The following is a 25,673-nucleotide window of genomic DNA, read 5'->3' as shown; positions in this document are numbered from 1 at the left end:
CTCTCTCTCACACACACACTGCACTCCTGTATATATTAAGGATTACCCCCCCCCCAAAAAACCAACACAATTATGGCTGCAGCCAGCATTATACAGCTACCAGACCTCCTTTAAGTCCCCCTCTGAACCTTCCAGCTAACACTCATAATCAGTGGAAACATTGTCTATCATATTGAAAGAATGGGGATGTTAAAGCATAAGGGCATTCTCCACCAACCTCTATCTATAACCCAATTTAGTTACATAGTTAAATATTTAAGATTAAGCTTGTTTTATCATAATTACTTGAAATGTAAATAAGCTGCCTTAGGTCCAAGTACTATTGCTTAACTTTTCATGGACGGATGGAAGCTACATCATATAGTAATTTTGCATGATATCAATTCAATAAATGGAAGGCCCTCCTTCTAATAGCAAACTCAGGTGGAGAGTGCTGATAGGATTACAGCCAAAACAGAGCTATTGAGAAACAAGGAGTTGTTAGCGGCATGCTGTGGGTAACCATAAGGTTTGCAGAATATATATATATATATATATATATATATATATATATATATATATATATATGATTAAAATTAACAATAACAGCTCAATGAAGACGAAACATGCTCAGTAGTCACAGAATATAGACTACCAGTTGGAAGGGAAAAAGTGCAAACTGGGGCTGGATCTACACTACAGCTTTATAGCGGTACTGAAGTGCGCTGACAACTGTTGGGGCCCAGGACACATCTACACCAAGCAGGACATAACACTATGAAAGTGGTATATGGCATGTGTCATGGGCCCCAACAGTTGTTAATGTCCGTCAATACCACTATAAAGCAGTAGCCTAGATCCTGCCTCCATATACTGCTTTTATACCACTTTCATAGTGCTATATCCTGCTTGGTGTAGATCTGGCCTGGGCGAGGGATGGAGATAGAATGCCTGCTGGAGGAGCATATGGCTGGCTCACTGGAATACTGAACACAATGTGAGATGACATTGCAGCCCTTTATTGCAGCCCCACTTGCATAAATTTACTGTGTAAATTATCTATTAATATATGCACCAATGTAAAAACAGGATGCAGTTGCAAGGTCTTATGAAATGTTTGTGGTGACTATCACCTTATGTTAAAGCTGAGGAATTTCAGCTCCATATCAAGACTAATATTTACAGAGAGAAATGTGTTATATGTAGTACTTAAGAGAACAAGGATGAGATCAAACCTAACATACTGTATCAGACCATGGATTTGTATGTGTGTATATGTGGTGTATGTGTACTTCTATCTATATCCCAGTATCTTTAGCCACTGCATGCTTCAGATCATAGAATCATAGAATAGCAGAGTTGGAAGGGGCCTACAAGGCCATCGAGTCCAACACCCTGCTCAATGCAGGAATCCACCCTAAAGCATCCCTCACAGATGGTTGTCCAGCTGCCTCTTGAATGCCTCTAGTGTGGGCGAGTCCACAACCTCCCTAGGTAACTGATTCCATTGTCGTACTGCTTTAACAGTCAGGAAGTTTTTCCTGATGTCCAGCTGGAATCTGTATCTGGGAAGATACAGATCAATTCTGAAGTGATCCCCCAAAGAACACATTACTTTGTCAAAATGTAATAGTGGTACACAGCCTGCCTTTACCTGATATCCCTAACAAATACGATACAACCCATGTAAATTTCAGCTTTTGGGAATATGTTCCTTGTTTATTTTCCTTCAATTCTCTTTCCAAAAGCTATTGTCAATATACTGGAAGCTATTGCAACAAAGAAAACATCAATACTACTACTACAAAAAAAATCTCTATCATAGACTATATTTATTAATAAATATTCATTTAAAAATAGTTAGCAACAGCTAACAACCACTAATTACCTTGGCAGCTTGTATTCTACTAAAGAATATAAAATTTACGCTGGAGAGAGAGTACAGTAGAGACCACTGAGTACTAAATACGTCCTTAAATAATTGTGCGGTCACCTCTTAAAACAGAACTTTTATTCTATGAATCTTTTTCACCAATACCTGTACACAAAGGAGATCTATATATATGGAAGAAATGAGAAAGCAGACATGTCACAGTTCTGACAGGCTGCTGCTAGTTACAATTTCTGAACTGTGTTTGAAAAATTACAATGACCAATTCAAATGTTACTGCTGTTACTAGAGAAATGTTTCTGAGTGGCACAGGCTCCATATAACTCTTGCCAAATTTTAAAGCTGCTAACAATATGGATTGACATAAGCATATGGGTGTCTTTATGCAATACCCAACAGGAATGTGTGGCACTGTAATGTAGGCTCTTCACACCCTTAAGACAATCCACATAGCTTTCAAACATTAGGGCCCAATGTGATACCACCACAGAACAGGAGTGTTTCCAGTGATATCCATATTTATTTATTTATTACATTTTTATACCGCCCAATAGCCGAAGCTCTCTGGGCGGTTCACAAAAATTAAAACATATGGCAGACATATCCTTGGAACCAGCTCTTAGTGGTATATTGCTGAAATCAACACACAGATATGTGCTTATGCTTATTAATTTCACTGGGTTTAAGTGATTTCTGTATGCAATTCAATAAAAGAATTTAAGGGTTTAGCACTTTTAATTTGAATCTATGACTTGATTCATTTTCAAAACTTTGTTACATGAGAAAACTGTAGTTTCATTTTTTGATGGGCACTGATATTTTTTCTCCAGGAAGCATATCTATCTAAATTGTGCTTGAAAGATATCATAAATATGCAATACATTGTACATAGTCAGTAAAAGAGTGAAAGAATTAACATAGCTCTTGTAATTTGTTATTGTTTGTGGTAATTGCTTTTAAAAATTATTTTCATATTACATTTATGAAGATGTTTATCACTTCAACTGCTGACAAACTGTCTGCTTGTTCAATTAACTTGCACATTCTAGAATTAGAGTGCCAGGTTTTAGAACACCAAATGATGAATTTATGCATAGTTTGCCATTTTTATAAACTCTGTGCTATTTAAAGATAGGGTTATTTAGTAAACTTCCTGACATGTCACATTATTTTCATTATATAATAATATAAAATTTCTGCACTAATAATATGGTAACAGTATAACCAACACTCTATATTTTAATGTACTCATTAGCAAGGCTACAAAAAAGCTATGTTTTATTATACAAATGAACCCTGAGATTAAGTATAAATTTTGAAATGTATATGGATGTGCATGATGTGAACCAATGAACTGTGGCCTGAAATGATGTCACAAAATGCGCAGCATTAAGTGGAAGGTTAAACCTACTTGCATTTCGGTTCATTAAACGCAGTTAAAGTGCAAATTCCCTCATTCTGACAGTAGTAATCACAAGGGTTCACTTTCTGGTCACAGCGCTGACTTTTAAACCCCATAGAGCATCTGTAGAATTTCAGTAAAATACAGCTAAATAAATAAATATTCTGCCTTTTTGGCTGAACATATTTTAAATGCATATATACAACGATGATAAAATGAACAGGCTTCTGATAGGAGTCTAATCTATTACTATTCAAAAGAGCTATAGACAGAAACCAACTACTGTGGGTACAATGTCTTTGAATACAGGATTAGCATAGGACTTAACAGAATCTTGTTGCTTCCCTCCCCTCCTCAGATACCTTTGGTGCATTCATATAGGTACCCCACAGTATCTGGCAATTATCAGTAAAGGGAGATCCATTCACACTTTCCTGTCCATTCCTACTGCATACCTAAAATGCAAGTTTTGTGAGCTCTGTGCTTTATTAACTTACACCTGGGGAAAAGGATGGGCTGGATTGTGATTTCCCATTCCTGATAATGGCCCAATTGGTTGCCCCATTTACCAAGAGGAAGGAGGTAGGCAACAGGCTAATCCTTCCACATGCAGTCACTGCACCCACAGTAAGATGATGAATCATGCCCAGCAAAAGCAATCCCACTCTGTTGATATCAGACATTTTGAGTTACTTGGTTCTAAAGCAAGATGCCATGAAGAAACACCCTGGCTTCAAGCATAAGGAGTTTGAGAAAATATAATTACAACCAGATACATTCCCAAAGAGATCTGATCACCTTTTCCATAAAAAAAAATGACCACCACTTCAAGGGCAACCAAATCAAAATGGTTCAACATGTGCTGCAATTATGGTCTTCATTTAGATACTGTTTACATATGTTCTGATCACATGCTGAGCCATTTACAAGATTGGAGTCCATGTGTATAATCACAATAAGGTAGCTAAAATGATGCACCTTCTGGAATATATGGTTAAAAGATATAATTTTAAACCCCGTCATAGAAATCAAAGAGTTTTTTTAAAGCATTCTCAATGTATCATGTAACAGCTGCTTTATATATTTAAAAGACTACATGCAAATTTACATTATAGAGGTTACCCCTGATTTAAGGATTCACCATAAAAATGTACTGTAAATGTTCTTCATAGTAACCGAAACATCTATAGGTAACATATTTAATTTATTTTAGAACAATATGTATTTAATATTTCAACATCTTCTGATGACTGAAATTCATATACTGGTATCTGTCTACATGGTAATTAAAGTTTGTACAAATAGCAGTAATATCGCATAGTAAGTAATTAAAAATGCCAATCACTCTTTTATTATTTTCAGTTAAACACTGAAAATTGTCAAAACTGAAAAGCCCTGGAACAGCAAGATTTCTTTATCACCAAATCACATGAAAAGGAAAAAAAAGTATATGAGCAAAATGGAACTAGGAATTGGTTGGATATGAAGATGTCCCAATAACTGTCAAATTCAGTAGCATACTCACAAACAGACAGGTATATTTGTCTCTAGGTCCAACTGGCATGTACCACCGTTGTAGCAATAACCATCACATAATTGACAACTGGATGCAATCTTTCCATTTGTACAGCTATGATTTGTGGGGAAAAAATGGTTAGCCACAGCATTACTGTTGAATGTAAGTGCTAAATACTTATTAAAAATAGTGCATTAAATTAATTTCTTACTGAAGAATGTTGTAACAATGAGCCCACCCTCCACCAACATGGTTATATTATCACTTATTTGTTTGCATTAAGGTAGAAAAAAGACAACGCGTAGCAAGTTCAGTGACCCTCAGTAGATGGGAGAATTTCATTTAGTTTACATTTTTAAGCGAATTGACCTAATTTGCATTTCTTGGACTAATACGCAAATTGAAACACAGTTATTGTTTGATTGCATATACTGTTGTAATGCAGTTTTCAGCTCAATTAAGTATGAAAATGCATATACTAGGTGAAAGTTGCACAAAAAATATTAATCATAGAAAATTGCATACAAAAATGTATATACATTCAAGAACAAAAATCAGAAAGTTGCTTAGAAACATGTGAATTTTCATGTGGGTTTTTTTTTTTTAAAAAAAAAAATCAGACTGATGCAGAAATTGAACATAATGAACTTATGATTGAGTGCATGCAAAACTGAGATGATGTGGATATACACAGATTCATCTATTCACATTTCCTTATTGTGTGATATGAAAATTATTGCCTAAATTACTAATGCTCAGGTCTGTATGCTGAGATAAACTCTAGAAGCACATGAATTTAAGTATTAATAACCACATGTCACTGCTTATTATGTTAAATTATTAGGAAGACAATATTTATTATTATTATTATTATTATTATTATTATTATTATTATTATTAATTTAAAATATTTATATCCTGCCCTATATCACTAAGATCTCAGGGCGGCGTACAGATAAAAACATACAGTATAAAACAATAAATATACACAGTTAAAAACAAATTAAACCATGATCCAAGTTAAAACAATATATAATTTAAAAGCAATACAGTTAAAACAGTTAAAACAATGTGCCAGTGAGTTTACCCATCAAAGGCTTTGTTAAAAAGCCATGTTTTTACTTGGCGTCGAAATGAAATCAACGTTGGCGCCAATCGGGCCTCCAAGGAGAGGGCATTCCACAGTCGGGGTGCCACCACAGAGAAAAGCCTCTCCCTTGTCCCATCGTAACGTATATGTTGCATTGATGGGATGCAGAGAAGGGCTCCTCCAACAGATCTAAGGTCTTGGGCAGGCATTTATAAGGAGAGGCGCTCTCTCAAGTATCGAGGTCCCAAGCCGTTTAGGGCTTTAAACATCATTACCAGCACCTTGAATACGAACCAGAAGCATATAGGCAGCCAGTGCAGTTCCTTTAAGACTGGTGTTATGTGGGCTATATAAGATGTACCCGCCAGCAGTCTAGCTGCTGCATTTTGCACTAGCTGCAACTTCCGTGTCGTCTTCACAGGCAGCCCCACGTAGAATGCATTACAGTAGTCTAATCGGGAAGTTACCAGTGCATGCACTACTGGGGCTAGGTTGTCCCTGTCCAGGAAAGGCCGTAGCTGGCGGATCAGCCGAAGCTGACCCCAAGTACTCCATGCCACAGAGTCCACCTGGGCATCCAGTGACAATGATGGATCTAGGAGTACTCCCAAGCTATGTACCTGCTCCTTCAGAGGGAGTGCCACCTCATCCAGAACAGGTCGCTTACCCAATTCCCAGAATTGGGAACCACCAATCCACAGAGCTTCCGTCTTATCAGGATTCAGCTTCAGTTTATTGGCCCTCATCCAGCCCATTACAGCCTCCAGGCACTGGTCCAGCACCCTCACAGCCCCAGCTGACTCCGACGACAAGGAGAAGTAGAGCTGAGTATCATCAGCATACTGATGGCACCCAACTCCAAAACCCCTAATGACTTCACCCAATGGCTTCATATAGATGTTGAACAGCATGGGGGACAGAATAGAACCTTGTGGCACCCCACAGCTTAATTGCCATGAGGTGGAACAGGAATCCCCCAATACCACTCTCTGGGATCGGTCCCACAAGTAGGAGCAGAACCACTGTAACACAGTGCCTCCTACTTTCATCTTGCAGAGCCGACCCAGTAAGATACCATGATCAATGGTATCAAAAGCCGCAGAGAGATCCAGGAAGATCAACAGGGTAGCACTCCCCCTGTCTTTCACCCGGAGTAGGTCATCAGTCAGAGCCACCAAGGCTGTAAAAGTGCCATGCCCTGGCCTGAAACCAGGCTGAAATGGGTCCAGATAATCTGTTTCTTCCAAGAACGTCTGAAGTTGCCCAGCCACCACACGCTCAAGCACCTTGCCCAAAAAGGGGATATTAGGAATGGGGCGGTAGTTCTCACATACCTCTGGGTCCAGGGAGGGCCTCTTCAGGAGAGGGTGCACTACAACCTCTTTCAAGGCAGCAGGCACCACTCCCTGACAGAGGGAGGCATTTACCACTCCCTGGACCCACCCAGCCAATCCACCTCTGCTAGATCGAATTAGCCAGGATGGGCAAGGGTCAAGCTTACATGTAGTGGGACAGACCGATTGAAGCGCCTTGTCCACATCATCAGGCTGCAACAACTGAAACTAATCCCAAAAATCATGTTTAGATGGGGCACTGTACACCTCCCCAGACTCTGTGATAACTGTGGCATCAAGTTCCGAGCGAGTATGAGCAACTTTCTCCTCGAAGTGCCTAGCAAATTTATCACAGCAGATTACCGAGGGTTCCAATTCTGGTTTCCCAGAGCCCGAGCCTCCTCCCAACAGGCTCTTCACCACCCGGAATAATTCTGCTGGGTGGCATTTTGAGGATGAAATTGAGGAGGCATAGTAAGATTTTTTTGCCATCCTCACTGCCATGTAATAGGCACAACAAAGATTTTTGATAGTACTCACTCCGAGACCTACACCACCTGCACTCTAGCTGTCGTCCAGCCTGTTTCATTGCCCGCATGAAACAGGCCTTCTGTAAACCAAGGTGAATTACGGGCTCCACAGCACCGGAGTGGGCGCTCGGGAGTGATTGTATTGATGGCCTTTCCCATCTCACAATTCCATAGTGAGACCAAGGCCTCGACTGAATTGCCAGCCCTATCAGCCGGAAAATCCCCCAGAGCATTCAGGAATCCTTCAGATTCCATAAGTCTCTGGGGGCGGACCATCTTAATAGGTCCCCCACCCCTGCAGGGAGGATCTGCTACTGGCAAACCAAATTTCACAAGGAAATGATCTGTCCATGACAACGGAATTGCTGAAAAAAACAACCCAAAAACAGATCGTCCCCCATACGACCAACAATAAAAACCAGATCAAGGGTATGTCCTGCCACATGTGTCGGGCCAATGATGTACTGAGACAGCCCCATGGTTGTCATGGTAGCCATGAAGTCCTGAGCCGGCCCTGTCAGGACAGCCTCGGCATGGATATTGAAGTCCCCCAGAACTACAGTCCTAGGGTTCTCCAACACCACCTCCGAGACCACCCCCGCCAGCTTGGGCAGGGAGACTGCTGGGCAGCATGGTGAGTGGTACACCAGCAGCATACCTATATCACACATGTATGTGTGATTCTCATCTCTGACTCTTTGTCCTCATGCCACAGTGTTTGTTTCATTGAACTGAAGAAATTGTAAACTTAATATTAGTGATATCTGAGAAGTCCGAGAAGGAGGTGGAGTCCAGCAGACTCACCTGTGCTCAGTCTCCTAGACCATGCTCACTGAACCACAGCCACTTACCAGAGCTGATCAATGTGTATGGCTGAAAGGTGCATTCTCCTGGAATGGCCCATTGAAAACTCTTATTGTTAGAGAGATCAGAGCTAGTGTATGAATCCCACCCTGTTTTTTGTTTGTTTTTTATGTACCAGACAACTGCAGTGTTGTCTGATGTGATCTGGTCATGATGTCCTCTTAAGTTTGTTTCGAATGCCTTCAATACTTTCCATACTGCCAACAATTCCAGATCATTCATATGTAGAATTTTCTCAGGTCTGGACCATAGGCCTTGAATTTGTAAGGTATTGCAATGCTTTCCCTATCCAAGAAGAGAGTTGTGAGGATGCAAGAGGTTTATTGTTATCTACCCAGGGAAACCCCATAAGATATCATTCGGTATGCGAAATCAGACTCAATGAGCATTGTCTATCCCACAGAAAATGTGAATAGACCACATTTGAAGGGGGTCACCTATGAAATAGAGCCTATGTGACCACTGATGCTATGGCTGCCATAAGACTGAGGAGACACTGAATAGAAAATTCTGCAACAGCCCATTGGTGCATTATATCCTTATGCACAGTTCTGAGGGAGGTACGTCCTCACAGTTATTGAGTCTAATAGTGCCACAATAAATAGGATCTCTTGGGTAGGTGTTAGCTTGGATTTATCTTAGTTCATGCAAAGCCCTAATGAATCTAGGAGATCTTGAACAACTGCAACAGCCTGGGGGAGACTCCATTTGAAAACTCTGGCAATTAACCAATCATCTGAATATGGGTAAATCTTGATGTGTTGTGTTTGATGATAAGCTCATACCACTGCCACACATTTTGTGAACGCCTTGGAGCAGTAGCCAACCCCAAAGGCAAGACTGGATCTGAAATGTCACTGCACTGATGAAGAAATGGAGGTACTTCTAGTGAGAGCGGTGGATCGTGATATGAAAATATGCGTCCTTCATATTGATGACTACAAACCATACCTCTCACTGCCAGGGTGATCATTCAGAACTTTTTGGTGATGAAAAAATTTAAGGCCCTGAGATCCAGAATCAAGTGAAGCCCTCCTTCTCTCTTCAGTACTGTAAAATAACGGGAATAGAGACTGACTGCATGGTGACCTGGACTCACACGTTGGATAGCTCCTTTTCGAAGCAGAAACTCGGACCTTAGCTAGACCTAAGGTTTATCCCTGGATTGTCCTGGGGTCATCCCTGTTCAGGTAAATGACACACAGGATATCCCGGGAGCAGGCAGGGACGACCCCGGGACGGTCCCGGGATAAACCTTAGGTCTAGCTAAGGCCTCAGTCTCCAACTTCAAAATGTCCAAAGGTGTAGTGTGTCTTATGGTACCGACAGGAGGGATGGGGATCAAATTCAATTCTGTATCCATCATGAATGATGATTGTTACTGAAGCATTTGAAGTTATGGCCATTCAGTTGTGAAGAAAGGAAACTAGGAAAGATCCAAACAGATGGCAAAAAGCAAAAGGATAGGTGAGCAGTCAAAGTCGTTGTTTTCCTCTCGGCTTTGATGGGACTGGAGGGAAAAGAAAAATGGCACTTTTCTTGAGAAAAGGTCTGCTGTCAAGGAGTGTGATCTGTTTGCTGCTTTGATGAGGAGAAAGGCTGTTGCTGAAATCACCTGCATGACTTGTAAGACTGCTGAGGCTGTCCCAATCCTATTTTCCTGGTGGTAATCTTGGCCTTTTCTATATTGTACATTGCTTCATCCATTCCCAAATTAAATAAACTGGTCCTATCAAAGGGTAGGTCCTCAATTCGTGATCTGTCCTCTGGTGTTAAAGTGGCTGAGCGAACCCATGCATGGCTTTGCAGTGCCACTGCCTCAGCTATGGCTTTTCCTCCATAGTGTCTGATGTCTAGCAGTGTTGATAAGTTGCTTCAACAGTTTCAGAGCCACCACATGTAACTCCCTCATCACCTTGAGTTCTTTATCGGGTAAGTAGTCACACAAGGAACCAACTTTTTCCCACAGAAAAAGTTTGAATTATGACATCATCACTTGATAGATTGCAACATTGCAGAGGAATAAATCCTCCTTCCCAGCAAATCATAACTGTGACCCTCCTTGTCAACTGATGATGCATGTACCTTCTCTGATTTCCCCTGTGAGGATTCCACTGTGATGGAATTCAGTTTGGGATGAGAGAACAGGAAGCCAGCATCCTTTTCTTGCACATGGAACATTGATTCCAGCTTCTTAGAAGTTGGTGCCATTGACAACAGAATTGGTACTTAAAACAATATCTCTCATTTTACAGTTATTAAGACTAGAAATCTAAGAACAAAGAGTGATTAAGAAATTCTATTTCTTTACAAGCTATTAAGTTCTTTAATGATTCTGCTAAATAACAGAAATGTTTTATGTTAATATATGCAAGTTATATTCTTATGTGATATTATAAACATATTTGTAATAAAAATAAAACATGGATCAAAAAAGATTTTCTTATACTAATTCTTGTTACTACAAAACCTAGATTGCAACCCATGAAACAATCTTAGGTGAACACTTCATTTAGATATATTTAATCTGCTCTTATGTGGTAAACGAGGAGCTAAATGCTTTCAAAATACCGAACTATAGACCGATAGCTCAAACAAAGTCCCTCATCCATAACCGGTGGAACAGTATCACTACCAGTGCCGATGCCTCTGTGTCTATAGCGTCAAACATGGAGTTCTGTACTTTCTCTATGGACTGCTGTATCTCGATCTCCAAGGATTGGGCCATATGAAAAACCTGTTCAGCAAAATGTCTCATACATTCTGATGGTGAAGGTCTATCTTGAGGCCTGATGACATCATCAGGGGAAGAGTCCAACTGGTAATACAGAAGTTGAGTCTGACTAGTAATACTCAACTTCTGAGTGCTGAGCAGTTATAGGAGTGAAAGTTCTCTCCGTGGCTCAATCTGGTACCGGTGGAGGAAAAGGTGGCAATTGCATTCCTGGAGAAACATGAGAGGAGGACTTTTGAGTCCAAACCTGCACATCACAGAGGGTGGATTCCTACTCCTCAATGACCCAGATCATGGTAGAACCAGTGAAGAGAGATTAAACTTCCTGTCCATCGGAGCTTGGGAGAGCGAAACAGATGGATTGACCGTGCTGGTGGAGATGCTTATGAAATTGCATTGGACAAGAATCACGTCTCTCTCTCTCTCTGATGTTGATACCAGGCAAGTCAGATCTGAAGGTGGTATCAGTCCCATCTATACTGACACTATTGGTAAAGTCAGCATGGGAGAATCCAGTAAAGGTGAGGGGAATAGATGTTTTTCTTGCCTGTTCCTCCTCTGCTCTGGCCTCCTCCTCCTGCTCTTCCATAGAATGATTTGGTGCCTCAGCCCTTTTAGTCAGCTTCTTCACCACCATGAGAGTCAAAGACTTCCCAGAGTTGATGGATCTATTCAATCCATGTTTAAAGTTGACAGCCATGATAATAAAAATCTTGAAGGGGTAATAATTGAAGGCTTAGCAGTCACAGTCATCTCCAGAGGCTGAGACTTCGGGGTTGTCTATTGCCTCTAAGGCTATTTTCCTCAGCACTGCCTTCAGACTGTCCAATCTATTCCTATGGGCCTGTTTCAAGAAGGCCAGGCAGTGTGGGCAAGCTTCCACGATGTGCACCGCCCCAAGACAAAACAAACACAGCAATTTACTGCTACAGCATTTGTGAAAAGGGGAGTCAAGGCCATCTGCCCTGAGGCGGATAGCTATGGATGATCACAAAAGTGAATTAAACAAAAAATGTAAAAGCTAAAGAGAGAGCAACGATCGTAAAAGAGAAAGGCAGGGTAAAAAACCAGAAAGTAAAAGTAAAACCTCAGCAACAATCAAGGTGAAATGTCAGAAATGATGCACAAAGTTCCCCTCAAGGCAACTAGTAAGGTGGTTAAATGAGAATTGAGGGACTAGGCGGGAACCCATCAGGTTATGCACTGTAGGATGGTGGGTGAGGATTCCTGCCGAAACAATCTCCAGCTTTAGAGGCTTCCTGAATTGAGGAATTTAGGCATAGAGCCCATATATGCGAATGCACAAGAGACCACAAAGAAGAACCCTATGGATTATGTGTGTGTTTGTGTGTGTGTATGTACACTGCCAGTTATTGATGCAGAATCTAGACGTTTCAGCCAACTAATACTCATCAAAAACTGCAGACTTTCTACTATTGAGCAAGAAAAGTTTTAGCCACTAAGGTATTTAGTCTTATAAAGTGTGCAAGAGATCATTAATGATTTTGCAATGAAACAGCCAGAAAAATAAAGTTTTAAAGTGAGTTGCTCTATTTATCTTGGGCAATAATGAGAAAAATAATCAAAACACTGATAGGATAATACCTATAATAGGAGTTAGGACAAATCAAAATGTTACAAAATAGTCAGAGCCTTGTAGGACTCTTCTTTAGGCTGGATATTATGGAAATAGCAAAAATGGGGAGTGTTTAGGCCATGGTAGAAAAGCCCCAGTGTGGCCCATGGCATAATTTGAGAAATGTAGAAAATGTGATTTGAGAATTAAAATTAAAATTAATAATAATTCACGATCTATAAGATTTTATGTATGGGATGGAATCATATGGGATGGAATCACTTAACAACGCTAAGTTTGTTTTTAATGGACCCCAGAATTGTTGTTTTTAAATGGATACTGTTGTTTTTATACTGTTTTTTATGTTTTTGATGGTTTTTAAATTTTGTATACTTTTAACGTTTACTGTTTTTAATTGTTGTAAACCGCCCAGAGAGCTTTGGCTGTGGGGCGGTATATAAATGTAATAATAATAATTAAAAAATAGTATGTCTGTGGGAAGAGGGCATATTACAAGTATATATTGGACCCAAATATGATGCTTGGGCTATATATATATATATATATATATATATATATATATATATACACACACACACACACACACACACACACACACACACACACACATACACACACACACAAACACGGGCTTCACACCTTCCCTTTGTTTCAATGCATCTTTTTTTGGCTATGCTAATTAAAGGTATGGGACTTTTTAATAAGAAGTGTAATTATTGCATGATGGGTGAAAAGTGAGGAGGTGGGCTGGACAGGGAGACCCCACAAGGTGCATCTGTTCCATAGGCCATAATTCCCCTCCCACTTCTCTGTGTTCATGTGTGTGATGAGGATGGGGCATACAGTTGTGTGATTTAAACACATGCCTGCCTTTTCTCCCTGGAATGGTAGCCTAAGTGGAAAATAAGATGGTGGAGGACATACCATTTCTCCTAGAAATATACTTAAGTAGTATATGGAGCCAAAGTAAGGGACTATTCTAAAATTTAGCACGTTAGGTGATTCGGTGTTATACTATGGTACTTAAGTGCACTTAGTGTCATTGGGAGGACATTGGGGACAAAACCAGAATTAGTTAGCTCTACCTACTATTGAGTCTGACTTCATCTACCATTGGTTTCTCTGTCCTCCACCCTACCAGTCCTACTGGGCATCAGCTGCCACAAGTTTTAATTTCATTCTGTAGGCCTTCTTTGTTTTCTTTAGAAGGAAAGCCAGACATAAATATTTTAATTAATAACTAAATAATTGTGCTTGTGGTGGAAACTAAATAGGATGGATTTGGGAATTTTCAAACTGGAAGATTAATCATAATTCCAAAAAGCTTACCCACTACAATAATCCTTGTCATGCCATACATATGCAGAGGCCTCAGTGTCAGCACAGATGAGTACTGTGTCTTGTGTCGTGAGCCAGACTATGTTAGAGAAGCCTCCAAAACTGCCTGAACCCACTTCATTTTGAGAAGTCCACCAAATTAATTAAAAACACAAAATGGATTCTAAACTAAAGCATGGATGTGGAAAACGTTTCCCTCTACTGCCTGAAAAATTCCTGCATGCTGGCCTGTTTTGAATTTTTCTGCAAATCCGAATAATGATTTTATATGCATATTTTAAAATAATATACATCTTCTAAAACTTGATGTTCAAGTACTTGCAGAAGACCATTTGCCAACATTGACAAGCAATTATATAGCCTACTATTACTTCGATATAGCTTCTGTTCTGTGCTTATATTGCACTTAATTTTTTTTATTTGATTATTCCATAACAGTGACTTACTTGCACATTACTTCATCACTCTCTTTGTCTATGATGCACTGTCCTCCATGGCATTTTACACATTTGTCTATTTCACACTTTGGACCTTCGTATCGTAGAGGACAGACACATTCTACATTGCCATCATCAGCAATAATACAAGATTCAGAATTAACACAATAATGGTGGCAAACATCTGCAATGAAAGAACATTTTGTATATTACTAGTAATAGAAAAAAGGGTCTGTTTTCAATTAGAGTACATTAAATCAAAGTTTCATTAAACCAACAACTTTTTCCACAAGGTATCAGTTTTGTAAACTGCCTAGAGAGCTTCGGCTATGGGGCGCTATATAAATTTAATAAATACATAAATAAAACAAGGATGTAACCTTTTTCATCTACGGTACAGGAGTAACATCTATGAACATGCCTAACACAAACACCTTTTCGTATACCAATTTGATATATTTAAGGATAAAAAGCCAGAGAATATCCACATATATGAAATAGAACATGTCTTTTTAACTGTAGTGCTCTCAAAATTTGAACCCATGACTACACTTGGTCATGAATTATGATTTGAATTCTTGCCCCAGCTCCCTATTGTTGAGTTAATACTGCTGGTCTACATTACAAGATATTATAAGATTATTTTGATAATCTATGTGGAGCATTTATAAAAGCCATGTTCGTGCTGTAAGTGCTGTTTATTATAAAGTTAATTATTATTATAATGATGGAACATTATCAACTATAAGCTAAACTGGGCAACTACTGTCCACCATTAAATGTCCTCAAATTCTTCCTTTATTAATAGATTTAGTTTATCTGAAATATTCTGTTATTTTATACTGCGTCAGTACACTTTCAAATCTGATAATCAACACACAGTGTAAAGAGTATCCTTAAATTTACATTTAAATGAATTCCTTTTTTTTTTAAAAAAAAGAAGATGTTTGCAGAAGCAGTGAACTAGAAACAATTTGTTTGGCTTCGGGTAAACCTCAAGTAAATATTTTTTTCTTAATCTGTATGTCTATGCATGATTTATGTACTACATTGTTTTTAAATACCCAACTGCAGTTATTTTTGGATCCATGCAGTTTATTTAATACCAAAAAGAACAGAATCACAATTATTGCTGTATTATTATTATTATTATTATTATTATTATTATTATTATTATTATTATTATTAAAAACGTGAGTTTATTTAAGTCTCCCAAATGGAAATACATTCTGCTGATTACAGTGAAAATTTCATATAAGATGTAGGCAAACATGTTTAACAGACCTTGTTATTAATTATAACAATTTTGTATCAGAGCTTTTCAGGTTCTTTTTTCTGAATCTTTAAATTTTACAGTATTTGCAAGAAAAGTAAAAGAGGGATTATGATTTTCTTTACATTATCTAATCAAGGCTCTATGTCTCTAAGATACTGCACACATTGGCACCAGCAGGAAGTGAAGGTGGGTTTTGTGGAGGCAATTATGATGGGAATGGAGGGTTGCATTGTGGTGCCGCCCTCCCTCCCTGTCTCTGCAACTGCAACTGCCATCACCTCAGCTACTGCACAACCTCCCTCTCACCTGTCAGTGTCCAACCTGGAGAATCCCGTTCTCTGGGTTGGGGCTGGCACTAGTAGGGAGAATGGGAGAGTTGTGTGGTGATAATGGCAGCAGCAGGCAGGGGGGGAGGGAATTTGATCAGAGGGGGTGGTTCCCCTGTAAATTCCAATATCCACAAATTATAGTGGCTGCAATTTGCACAAATTATGCAAGCTATTGCTGAAATTTGCGTAATTTGTGGAAATTGGAATTTAAAGGGGGGACAATAAAGTTCTCAGATTTCAGGAACAAGCCCCAAGCTTGGCTCACAAAGGCAAGCTGAATTGAGGGCTCTGCAGGAATTCTTTTGGCCAAAAAAAGGGCCAGATTTACCCACAATGGTCCCTACTAAAAGCACTAAATCTGAGAAAGGAGTCAGTGGGGCTGGCCATAGATGGTCATCAATGGATTCTGCCCATTGAACAGATGAGAGCTAATAAACTGGAGCTCAATCCAGACAAGATCAAGATACTGTTAGTGGGTAATTCTTCAGAATGGATTGTTTTCAACCTATTCTGAATAGAGTTGCACTTCTTCTGAAGGAGTAGGTTCATAGCTTGGAGTCATCCTTGTCACTTGAGGCTCATGTGGCCTCAGTGGCATGAAGTACCTTCTACCAACTTCAGCTGCCCATACTTGGACAGAGATAGCTTGTCTTCTGTAATCTATGCTATGCTAAGATCTAAATTAGATTACTGCAATACACTCTACATGGAGCTGCCTTTGAATATGGATTGAAAGCTGCAACTTGTGCAAAATGCAGAAGTCTGATTGATAGCAGAAACCAGAGCAGGCATAGGCAACCTGGTGCCCTCCAGATGTTCTGGACTATCTATCCCATAAATCCAAGTCAGCATACCCAATGGTCAAATATTCTAGTACTTGCAGTTCAAACACCTGGAGGGCACCAGGTTTCCTACCTTGCTCTTGTACCCAAAACATTTGGTGGGCTCACTATGAAGTGGTTCTGGTCCTATTTTCTAAGATGTACTCAAACTGTTGAAATTGCTGATGTAAGTTCAGTCCCTCAGGGATTTCAGTACTAAATTAGCTTTTGAAGGTGGTGATCAAGTAGATGAGGTTTAACAGAATAAATTCAGTGAAGATGGATTTGATGCAGAAGTGGGATACTCTAGGTGTGATTTTATCTGTGATTAATTTTCTGATTTGCACGTTCCTTGTTTCTGTTATTGTTTTATTGACTAATGAGGATAATGTTTATTGTAACATAAATTTTAATTATATTCTTTTATTCTGGATGTTGGCTTCTTTGAATAGTTTAAACAGAACAGGCTGCCATTTTTTAAATTTAAAAATGCAGTTCATTCAGTTGGCTATTCACTTTTTAAATATGCAGTGCCTTAAATATGCTGGCTGATCATTATTATACTTACAGTATTGGCATCTGTCACCTGTATATTCGGACTGACAATGACAACGGGGTTGATTTCCAGCAGTGACTGTGCAGGTTCCTCCATTTTGACAAAAATGATCACAAACTGTTTTATTGCAGTTTGGACCTGTATAACCTAGGGTACAGCTGCATGTAGGCCTTCCTATCAGAAAGAAATGTAACACATGGTAAATAAAAACATTAAATACTTTAAAAATCATACTTTTTGGTTTTCATTTTTATAATAAGCATTTTATGCTTTGTACAATTAAATATATTTATTCAAATAAAAGGAATTTTGGTTTCACGGTTAGCGGAAAGAACAACAAGTGATCCACAAGTAAATGGATAAAGCACATGCAGTTTTGATACTTCCTATGATATAATGTAAGAATGTGAAAGCATATAACTCCTTCTGAGAATCATGTAACATGGAAGCAGGGGCTGGAAACTTTTTCTGGACCAAGGGCTGCATTCCAGTCTAGGAAACCTTCTTGGGCTTCCATGCCAGAGGCAGTTGGCCCTCTTGCAAAATTGAGCAGGTCAGTGCTAAAGTTGGTGAAGCTACACACACACACACACACAAACCCCCATTCTCACACATAAGACATACCCATTTATGTGTGCACATCCATTCTCACACACAAAGATTCCCACCACCTGCTACAATTAAGCTTGAGGAAAACATGTCTACTCAGACATCCCATTTAATTCAATGGAGCTTACTCTCCAGTAAGTGTTCATAGGATTGCAGCTGTAGTCATTTGCAGGATCATATCCATTATATGTAGAGCAGTAACTGTTAATAAATATAAGTATTATGGGATGGATATGCAATCTTAGGTATGTTTACTCAAAAGCAAGTCCTATTCAATTCAATGAGATTTAAACTAGATAAGTTACAAGATTGATTAACTAAGATAAACTTAGTTCTCATCAAAATCATTGGAAAGTAAAAACCATAACTAACTTGTCCCATTGACTTCAATGGGAACATGAATTCTTGAAAGAGTAAACTAAAAGTATTTTTCATAAATGTTTGCTGTTGCTCTTAATTACTAGTTTGATTTGCTTATTAGTAAGTTTTACTTATTAGTTTGATTTGCTTTATAATTTTGGATTTCCCCCCAGTGCAATGTGGTAAATCTAAAAGTTTACACAGAAATGATGCAATGAAATGTGAGATTAGGTAAAATTATTGCTGAAGCAATAAATGTCAGGAATGTTTGTATCATTTCAATAACATGATAGATGTGAGGATGAATTTAGTTTTTAACAGTGGCACACAGTTGCCCTTGAGACATAGCCCACTGGAATCCCTACCCCTTTTTTAAGACTTGCCAGTTTCTGATATTTATTATAAGAAAATGATACTATATTAGGAATTCAATCATAATAATCCAAAAAAAGTATTTTCAAAATATTTTGAAAATGAATTCTTGAAAGAGTAAACTAAGAGTATTTTTCATAAATGTTTGCTGTTGCTCTTAATTATTAGTTTGATTTGCTTATTAGTAAATTTTACTTATTAGTTTGATTTGCTTCACTGTTATAACTGGTTTTAATTATGTTTCTCAGATGTCTGCTTTTAATTAACTGATATTTTTTTCTTATTCAGTTCTATAGTTCAATACAACTATCATAATTTTATACATATTAATTAAATCTGCGCCAAACTTTACTTGCACAAGGTACACTCGGGAATTTGTAAAAAAGAAAGAAATTAAGAAAGAAAGAAAGAAAGGCTTAACTGCAAGTAAACCAATACTGAATAAACCTATGAATTGCCCATGGTATTTATTTAACAAGTAAACATTTGTTTCCTGATAATGAGGATCTACAACTTATAATGCCAAACAATATAAATCCCCACACATTATGAATAATGACTAAAATTCACCTATTTTTTTATCTATATTAGTATTTATTTATTTACAATTTTGTATACTGTTCTAAAATAGATTCTGGGGTGGTATACATAGGGATAAAAAGTAAAAAGAATGATTTAAGGGAAATTAAAATAGTTCAATTTAAAACAAAGGACCAATAAAAACAGTGGCTATTTAGTTGTAGTTGTGGAAGGCTTCCTGGAATATAGTTTTTTTCAGTAGGTGCCAGAAGCAGCCTAATGTTGGCATCTGTCTGACCTCCTGAAGCAGGGAGTTCCAAAGAGAAGGGGCCACCACACTAAAGTCTCTTCTCATCATGGAGTCCAGTCAGGCAATAGGTCCATGTGGAACCATTAGGAGCATGCCCTCTGACGACCTCAGTGACTAGGCAGGTTGGTAAGCGAAAAGGCGCTCTTTCTGGTTTCCTTGTCCGAAGTTGTTTATGTATTTATTTATTTATTTATTTATTACATTTCTATACCGCCCAATAGCCAGAGCTCTCTGGGTGGTTCACAAAATTTAAAAACATTCAAAGTATAAAACAACAGTATGAAACCATAACATAAAATGTTCGTCATCAGTCTTCCACAACCCCACAGTCACCTCTGCATATCCTATTCTCCATCCTGTCCTCATGGTTTATATCTGCTTTGGGAGAATGAGAATTTCACTGGCACTTTCTGCCTCCTTAGGGAGGATGTAGCGTTATAGGCCTGTGAGCCTTAACTCTCAATTTCCCTGCTTTTTGGAGTTTGGTTGAAAACTGTAGAGCCTTTAACGTTGTTTTATAAACCGTAGGTTTTTTGTTTATTGAATTATAATAATAGTAAAGATAATAATATAACTATAAAATAGCATGTTGCATCACCTACTGAAATTTTAAAAATATTTTTTCACTGCAGAATGCTTTAAGTACTTACCAAGAACAGAAGCTACACAAGTTCCTCCATTCTGACAGTAATTGTTACAGTGGTTAGTTTCGCATTTTTCCCCTGAGTAACTTGGCCAACAGTAACATCTTGGATCACCTTTTTCATTTATCACACATCTTCCTCCATTTTCACAACTCAGCTTGCATGTATCATCTGTACTTAAAGCATAAACATACAGATCACATTTCTATAATTGTTAATCCAGGCACTGAAAGAATATGAACCAAGAAATTACCTATACCAAAATATTACCACAGCAGAAGTTTGAATGCACGCACACTGCTACCGTTGCTGCTCTGAAACTGGAATACGTACTGCATAGAGTAACAAATTCAGTTCCATGCTGGCTGGGAATGAGGGGAGTTGTACTCCGACACCTCTGGAGGGCACCAGGGGGTGTCTTTACGATGCAGTTTTGCTGCTTGGCTCCCACAAAACCCCTCAGCACCACAGCTGCGGGGTGGGAACAACAAATCCTGATGGTAGGAGGGAGCGTGGGCTATCTAGATGGAAAAGCCGCAGTGCTAGCAGTCATTTGGTTTGTTGAGCCTGGCCCTGCCCTCTGCCCTGCCTTCCCATGCTTACTTGGACCTACCTTGGGCTTCAGTCCACCTGCAGGAATGCCCACTGGCTCAAGCCAAAGTGAGGCCACCACTGACAGATGGAGGAAAGAATGTGGTGACCTCAGAGCAACTTAAAAAATCATCATAAATCAACATTGCAAACAAGCGCTGTTTCGAGCAGAGAATCCCAATGTGGCTGCAAGCTGGTGGCTGCATCATATTAACAATGTAGTGCCACTGCGCAGCCAGAATGGGCTAAACAGGGTGTATAGGCAAGCCCCAGGTTAGGAAAGGCTGCCTAAGAAGCAGCGTTTTGTGCACCTAGTCCAGTTGATTCATTTACTGTTGTTGGATCAGGATGATGAAGCAGCATAGTAGATGCTTGTGAACCACTTAGAGGTTTCAGGATGCTAAGTGGTATAAAAGAGGCATAAATAAATAAATAAATGTTTGTTGCAAAAACAACAAAATCAACCCTGTAGCTTTTAAAAAATATTGGATTTCATTGTCTATAAGAAATGAAGGCAATACTTTTGATTTTCGATTTTCTGTGTCAAACATCATATAGATGCCCTGAATGGGAGAAAATATGCCATAGCATGTGTTTTTAAGAAACAACCCGGCACCTTGTTCAATAAGAAAGCCAGTCAGACCTTTTACAAAAAATTATTATTCCATAATCAGCTCGCTGAATAGGGAATGCTGCTTAACCAATATGCGAGTTTACAATGTGAGAAATCTTGCAAAAATTACATAATTGCTTTTGCAAATAACATATGTCTTGACCAATTTTAAGCTTGGCAGAAATATAAAATGAAATAACATCCTAGCTTCCTATTTATGTAAAACTTCAATATTAGTAACATATGTGTTCGTAGGGAGTAGATATATTTCTTGTTTTGTTCATACTTATTTCAAGACTGAACTGAATGTTATTGAACAAAGATAACCTGCCTCAGCCTTGAATATGTGAAACAAGGAAATGAGTTTGTAGAGAGTGTAATTCCCCCAAACAATTATTAATCACAATCATTCAGAAACATGAAGATTTAACAGGAAGGACCTCCAGGTCACAGCATGCAACTTTCAAGCAGACTTTGTGTTCTTCTACTTGAAGCTGTTAATCCACTGTATCTACTTTTCATTTCATCGCGTAACTGAGATCCAAGTACTTCACAAAGAACATTTCTTTACCTCCTTTTACTCAATATAATAGCTAGGTGGCACAATGGTATAGCAGAATAGTGCAATTACCGAGGTGGAAAAAGCATTTTCTTTCACTTTCACGATAATAATGCATTTTCCCTGCTCTAAAAAAAAACTTCACCGAAAGTCCTTTTTAAAAACAGAAGTGAAACTGGAGGGTCATGACCTCTGATTTTACAAGATAAGCACAAATGAAAAGTGAATAACATTTGTCAGCTTTCTATACATTCATTCAACTTAGTAGGTTTTTCTGAAATTGTAGCTTTCAGTAAGTTTATATTTCTTCAAATTCTTCCATGCACTTCTAAACCTACCCCTTAAATACTGAACTAGTATCTTAATGCAAAAAAATTTCAAGGTTCTCCACGCAAATTCTATTTGGGCTCCTTGCCAAACAGTACACAAACAGACAAACAAAGTTTGAGCCATAAATTCATATTCTTATTTATCTTTTCTTTCTTGAGCAAATTATAATACCCACCTAAAGTGCTCAAATCACTACATGTTCCATTAAATAATGACTTTCCTTCTGGACAAACACAAGCTGCACCTGAAGGATTGAGTAAACATAGAAACTCACAGGTAAACTCCAAACAAGGATTGAGTGCTGTTTAGAGATAAGAAAAACAGAAATAAATAAAATTGATTATTTCTCAAATTAAGAATAAACAAAGAAGCAAAGGACATGCATAAGGAATTTCCATAAAAGCAGCTTTCCCAACCTGATGATCTCCAGAGTTTTGGTCTTTAATTTCTGTCAGCCCTAGCCAGCATGAGCTGGAATCCAAAGCATCTAGAGGGTACCGTGTTTGGGTAGGTGGTGCCCTTTCCTCTTTTTCCCTCCAGCCACAACACACCTGAGCATTAAATCTCTCTATACCTTCCATATCCAGTTCCAGTAGCCTGACTCTACCCCAAGCCCCCCAAAATAGCTCACTCATGTTGAGTGCAAATGCATGAGAAGGAATGAATCATTCACATATTTATTTTGTATATTTTGCTATCTTAAATATAAAAACACTCTAAAACATCTTATTAAAAGTAATACATATATAAATATATATATACTCACAGTATGTTTGTTTGTAAAGATGTGAAATCAAGGCACTTTTTGTCTTATCAATCTCTAAATTCAGATATTCTACAGAACCATGGCCAAATTTTTGTACTCTAAAGGCACCATTCTTAGGTCCTGCCCCATATATATAATTCTCAAAAATATCAATTCTGTGAGGATGGAGTAAACCTTGAATAAAAAATATATATACGTGTATGTACATGTCAATTTACATGGTACCATGTTACATTTTAGTATCAACAAATAAAATTGTGCTAGTTACTTAGGAGTGGTATTTGAAGTATTCAAGTGGTGGAGCCTGTAAAATAGATGGAGGATCCTACATGGGTTTTCTGCTAGGGAATACACAATATTTTCACCCATCTGCTGCACCATTCTATGGGAACATGTAGAGATGTAGCAGAAAACTAAAAAATAGTGCACCAATTAAAGACAATGCTTAGCATATAGTATTTTATGGTTTCATGTACCAAGGAAGAGGTAGAGAAGACATCATGCAATGCATCTTATTTGAATTTTCCTTAGGATAGTGTTTCAATTTTTATGTGAGTGCTCACAGGAGCTTACATATAGTATTCACATTCACTATTCTTTTAATACTCATAATGCCAAAATGATTCTAACAGTTTAAGTGTTATTTTCCAATCATTTCAAAGACTCATAGAGGTATAGGAAGAAATCTAAGAATATCTTTTTCACCTCACAAGTCTTGCACTAAGACAGGATCCATTGTAGTCTCTTTGTCCTTTTATCTTTATCTATATTTTAATTGAAAATCTGTTTTTCAAGCAAAACCCCCCAAATACAACCAAATTTACTGCATGCAGGATATGAATGACTTTAGGGCAGAATTCACTCAGCCCCCATTTTTGCTGCCATTAAATGCAATCAATCATTCACAAGACATTGACTGATTTTAAAATACCAAATAAGCTGTAACACAATGATCCCCATGTTGATGTCTAGGAATTTATAATTTATAGGGCCTATGGCCACTTAGTACTGTGCAAGTGTCTTAGGCCACCCAAGAATATTATGTTTAAAGATATTTATTTGGGCATTAAGTATTTATTTGCTCAGAAAAACCATATATAACTTTAGAAAATAAACATTAATACAATTAAAGAGTAACAAGAATTCCTTGTGTTTTCCAAGAAGTTATTGATATCTTATGAGATGGCTAGAAGAACACAGGCCTCTCCTTGAGGTACCCCAGCCATTCCATGTACAGTTTCATTCCATGTACTGTATTTGTTAAATTCCACCACCAGCACACCAGTTTCAACTTAATTAGGTATCGATCAGATAAACTAGGTTTGCTGGTGGTAGGATTTAACAAATATGGTACGTGGAATGGCTGGGTTGCCTCGAGAAGAGGTTTGAAAATGGCTAAGCTAACAGAGTTTGACAGACATTAAATAATAGTTTTGCATCAACAAGGTAATTCTCAGCAAGCAATAGCCGCCTATCCAGATTTTCAAGGTGTGGTGTTCAAGCTCTCATAAAGAAATTTGAAGAAACTGGGCAAGTTGAAGACAAAGCGCAATGGAAGACCCAAAAAGCTGCCTGCATCTGATGAACAGTACTTAAAGGTCACTACCGAGAGAGAGAGAGAGAGAGAGAGAGAGAGAGAGAGAGAGAGAGAAGAAAATCCAGTGAAGTGCTTGCTAGCATGTGGCACCAAAGTACACGCTTCGACCATGAGAAGAAGTCTTACAAGAAATGGTCTTGTAATGTGTATTGCAGCTAAGAAACCATTCTTGCAGAAAGGCAACAAGTAGAAAAGATTGCAGTACATGAAAGACTATAAAGCCTGGAGTGACAACTTGTGGCTGAAAGTCTTATGAAGTGATGAGTCCAAATTTTAAATCTTTGGTTCACAAAGAGCCAATGACTCTGTTTAGAAGGCATACTAAACCATGGTGGTTAAGTATTTTTAGCTAAAATTATGGCTTAGTATTTCATGTGAACCATTTCTAACCATGGTGGCTGCATAGCCACAGTTTAAGCATGCTCACTAACCAGTTGCTGCAAAAGTGTTAGTGGCCTAACCATGGCTTAGTGTGTTGCCTGAACAGGCCCAATGTTTCAGAAAAAGAGTTGGCGAGATGTACATTAATGCTTGTCTGCAGCGTTCTGTGAAACACGGTGGCGGCTCTGTCATGGTCTGAGAGTGCATTTCAGCTGACAGTGTAGAGAATCTGGTCAAAATTGATGGAATTATGAATGCTGAGAAATATAAACACATCTTGATTCATCATGCCATACCTTCAGGAAAACGACTGATGGGGGACGACGAC

The 25,673-nt window shown here is 38.4% G+C and overlaps 1 protein-coding gene across 1 annotated transcript in view; it reads right to left on the bottom strand.

Annotated features, from left to right (window-relative positions):
- Positions 1 to 25,673, bottom strand: part of LRP1B (LDL receptor related protein 1B) — a 976,641-nt gene that overhangs the window by 23,624 nt on the left and 927,344 nt on the right. Inside the window, exons 81-87 of the mRNA XM_063116589.1 lie at positions 23,368 to 23,541; positions 22,777 to 22,902; positions 20,515 to 20,679; positions 17,707 to 17,868; positions 14,722 to 14,896; positions 4,798 to 4,902; positions 3,282 to 3,395 (exon numbers count right to left, since the gene is read on the bottom strand). Coding sequence (XP_062972659.1) covers positions 3,282 to 3,395; positions 4,798 to 4,902; positions 14,722 to 14,896; positions 17,707 to 17,868; positions 20,515 to 20,679; positions 22,777 to 22,902; positions 23,368 to 23,541 — 1,021 coding nt within the window. The remainder of the gene's footprint in view (positions 1 to 3,281; positions 3,396 to 4,797; positions 4,903 to 14,721; positions 14,897 to 17,706; positions 17,869 to 20,514; positions 20,680 to 22,776; positions 22,903 to 23,367; positions 23,542 to 25,673) is intronic.

The sequence above is a fragment of the Elgaria multicarinata genome, chromosome 2 (genome assembly GCF_023053635.1).
Source record: "Elgaria multicarinata webbii isolate HBS135686 ecotype San Diego chromosome 2, rElgMul1.1.pri, whole genome shotgun sequence".
Lineage (NCBI taxonomy): Eukaryota > Metazoa > Chordata > Lepidosauria > Squamata > Anguidae > Elgaria > Elgaria multicarinata.
This window is presented reverse-complemented; position numbering and strand designations above follow the sequence as displayed.